The 3,254-nt window shown below is 45.2% G+C and overlaps 1 protein-coding gene across 4 annotated transcripts in view; it reads right to left on the bottom strand.

Moving 5' to 3' along the window:
- Positions 1 to 208: 208 nt before the first annotated feature.
- The window catches only part of LOC119798032 (adenylate cyclase type 9-like), a 62,757-nt gene continuing 59,711 nt past the window's right edge, over positions 209 to 3,254 (bottom strand). For all 4 annotated transcript variants that reach the window (XM_038307361.1, XM_038307360.1, XM_038307363.1 and 1 more), the window contains one exon: positions 209 to 1,468. In XM_038307361.1, the coding sequence (XP_038163289.1) occupies positions 464 to 1,468 (1,005 nt within the window). In that variant the 3' untranslated portion in view covers positions 209 to 463. The remainder of the gene's footprint in view (positions 1,469 to 3,254) is intronic.

Here is a 3,254-nt window from a genome sequence, read left to right as displayed (position 1 = left end):
AAAAAAAAAATACTTACAATACTTGCATTTAAAATCAAAGCATGACGTAAGAAACTACAGCATGTTCTATAGTTTATTTAGGTTGTTCTTGTTCATTCTTTCTATTTGTTCGTTCACTTTTCTAGTCCTGAAGGCACTTAATAAAAAATATTAAGAAAAGACATAAACAACAACTTAAAAATTGTCCCTTTTTTCCCTTTCTTAACCCTTTTCATTATGATAAACAGCTGTGCTCAACACAGGTCTTAAATCCACCCTTGCTCTCAGGCAACACTCCCATAAACGATCTTCAGCAGCTCCTTTTCTAGTTGCCAAAGCCGTGATGAGTATTGAAATGTTCCGCCGCTTCTTCTATGCCAAGGATGGATAATAAGAGATATCCTTGCCAACACTTGTAGTCCTGAAGATGCAGCAGCGGGGTGGAGAAGGGAAAAAGAAAACAGGAAATGAGTAGGATCTAGGATCAGAGACGAGCATAAAACTCCTCGTTGAGTTTTGTAAGCTCATTAGCCTCTTCCTCCTCTTCATCCTCCCGAGATGCGAGAGGAGCTGGTTCCGTCTCAGAGGAAGCCTGTGTAGCTGGGCCTAGCTCAGAGCAAGGAAGGGTGTTAATGTCTTTGTCTGGAGACTCCTCAGGGGTATGTGCTGAGTCCCTGTACCCTTCGTCCGTCTCTTCTGTGCTATTGGTTGGTTCGGGCTTAGGGTTTGCTCTTTGAGCCCTCACAGTGCTTTGGGTTTGAGGGGGCTGATTGGGAGGAGAGGAGGAAGCAGGTACAGCAGTGGCTAAAGTCTTATCGGAAAATAATATAGTGGGTCCAACTCCAGCTGCCTGCTCTGTTCGGTCCTGGCAAAAGCTCTCCCCACTTCTAGGGTAGAGAAAGGTTCTCATTTGACCTTTGCCCTTAACATTGACTGTCCCCCTATAGTCAAACTCCAAACCCATGGCGCTGAGGACAGCATGGCTCTCCTCACTCACCTGCACCCGACACTCCACGCCGGTAGAGTCCATGCGGCTTGCTATGTTAACAGTGTCCCCCCAGATGTCATATAGCAGTTTAGTCGTGCCGATCACCCCCGCCGTCAGGGGACCGTGGTTGAACCCAATCCGCAGCTTGAAACCAAAGCCTAGCATGTTCTTGTTGAAATCATCCAGTACGCCCATCATATCAAGCGCAAAGTTGAAAAGCGCCCTCAGGTGGGCGTGAGGGGACTCATCTTCATCGTCCGCCATCTGCTGGACATTGAGCCCAGACGCAGCCATGTAGGTGGAGCCGATCGTCTTGATTTTTTCCACGCTCCTGAACTCAGGCTTCCGAAGGAGCTCGTCAAAATCTCCAATCAGTTCATTCAGAACGCGATAGCACTCCTTTCCTCCCTCGTAGCTCTCTTCGTAGAACTCGCTGAAGTTAACGATACTGGCAAATATAACCCCCACACTGTCGTGGTTCTTGGAATAGCTCTGGGTCTCCTGAGGAGAAAGGGGAGAAAAAATATTAAAATGACACCAACTGACACTGTTTTAGCACCTCTCATCAACTATACGCAACATTTGCAAGAATAATTAAAGCTACAAGCATTCAAATAAAGAAAACAGAATCATTTAATGTTTTAACATAAAACCAAAAACTTCAATGTGTTAAATTGTAATTTTATGTGACAGATCAACATAAAGAGGAGGATATTATTGAATTGGAAGTAAAGTAATCACGTTTTTTTTCCTGCTCTTTTAATAAAATTTACGAAAATATTTTTTTGTCCATCCCTTTTAAACCCAAACCCCTAAACAAATGCCTTCAGAATTTCTGTAATTATTGAATTAAGTCCATCTCCTTATGTTTTAACTTTCAAGGTTTTCTTAAGGTAGGTTCCTTGCTGAAAGCAAAACCGTTGAAAGTTTCCCATGCTTTTGCTTGGTTTGAAATTTGCCTGGCTAGCGAAAGCAATTCACACAGCAGGGTAAAATAGGTTAGCTGCAGAGGATCGCAGGAATAAGGCAGTAGGATTGGGTAAGTCTTCTGGGCAGATAGCACCGCTGAAGGTGGCTGAAAGGCTGCTGCGGGCTAGGAGATGGACTGCGGTACATCGGAGAGGTCCGCCAGGGAGCCGGAAGGGAGAGGCTATGGCTGGCTGGTGCTAGCTTCTAGAGGCTAACTGCAGGAGATGGAAGGAGGGCAGTGGATGAAGGAATCCTGCAGGGCAACAGAGCGGTGGAGTGGCTAGAGAAGGGAGCAGATGGCTGGTGTTTGCACTGGAGGTAGGACCGCAAAACAATCCTTGCAGCATTTTTAAAAGCTACCCGCATTAGAGTCCTGCAACAGGTCGGGCACCCGCGGGTCCCCAACGGGTCTCCGGCTAAAATCCTCTCCTCCCAATCGCCCGCTACATTTTTTTTAGTGCGGGCGGGTAGTTGGTGATTTTTTTTTTTTTTATGCGTGTGTGTTGTTATGGACATCAGAAATGTTATATTAATCAGGCACTGGGGTCACCCTTGTTGTAGCTTAAAGCCCTGCCGGCAGTGTGGGCTTCCTTCCAAAAAGGCCACAGTCAGTGCATACACGTCTGCTGCAGTGTTAAGGGCGATGTTCTGCAGCGCAGCGTACTGTAGCCTATTACTTGATGTGTTAACTGGTCGGGTTGCGGGTTAAATATCAACGGGTCGGGTCGGGTTCGGATTTGAATTGAAAATATCCGCGGGTGACGGGTCGGGATCGGTAGTCATCCTAACGGGTTCGGGCGGGTGCGGGTTGGTAAAACTCGACCCGTGCAGGACTCTAACCCGCATACCTCTTAGGAACATTCCCCACTTTCTATTTTGATATAAAAAGCTTGTCCCTTGTCAAAAGTTCAGATATTTCAACTCTTGCGAACTAAGTGAAGCGAAATCCGCAGGCGTGGTGGAGATCGAACTACACAGAATTCACCAAAATCGCACCATTCACCTCGCTCAGCTGTGCTTCACTTCAGATCCCTCTACGTTGAGATAACATGGAAATCCTTTGCTCAAGCTGCAAAATTCTTGTTTTGTTTTGAGTGTACCTTAACGGAACACAAATTATGTTTCTATGGAAAGGTGAGGGGAAAAAATATGAGGGTTCTAGTTAAGCTTAGGTGGAAGAATCTTTGATATCAACAACTTCTCTTTATGCATTCAGAGGAAAGCAGTTGTAAAAAACAAAGTCATAAGAAGATTTGTTCAGTGTTTACCATAAACCATGTAAGTTAGGCTGCAGAAAAAATTAAAAAATAAAATAACT

This window comes from Cyprinodon tularosa, unplaced genomic scaffold, assembly GCF_016077235.1.
Source record: "Cyprinodon tularosa strain WSP-4 unplaced genomic scaffold, ASM1607723v1 ctg608, whole genome shotgun sequence".
Lineage (NCBI taxonomy): Eukaryota > Metazoa > Chordata > Actinopteri > Cyprinodontiformes > Cyprinodontidae > Cyprinodon > Cyprinodon tularosa.
Note: the sequence above shows the minus strand (reverse complement) of the source record. Positions and strands in the feature narration are given on the sequence as shown.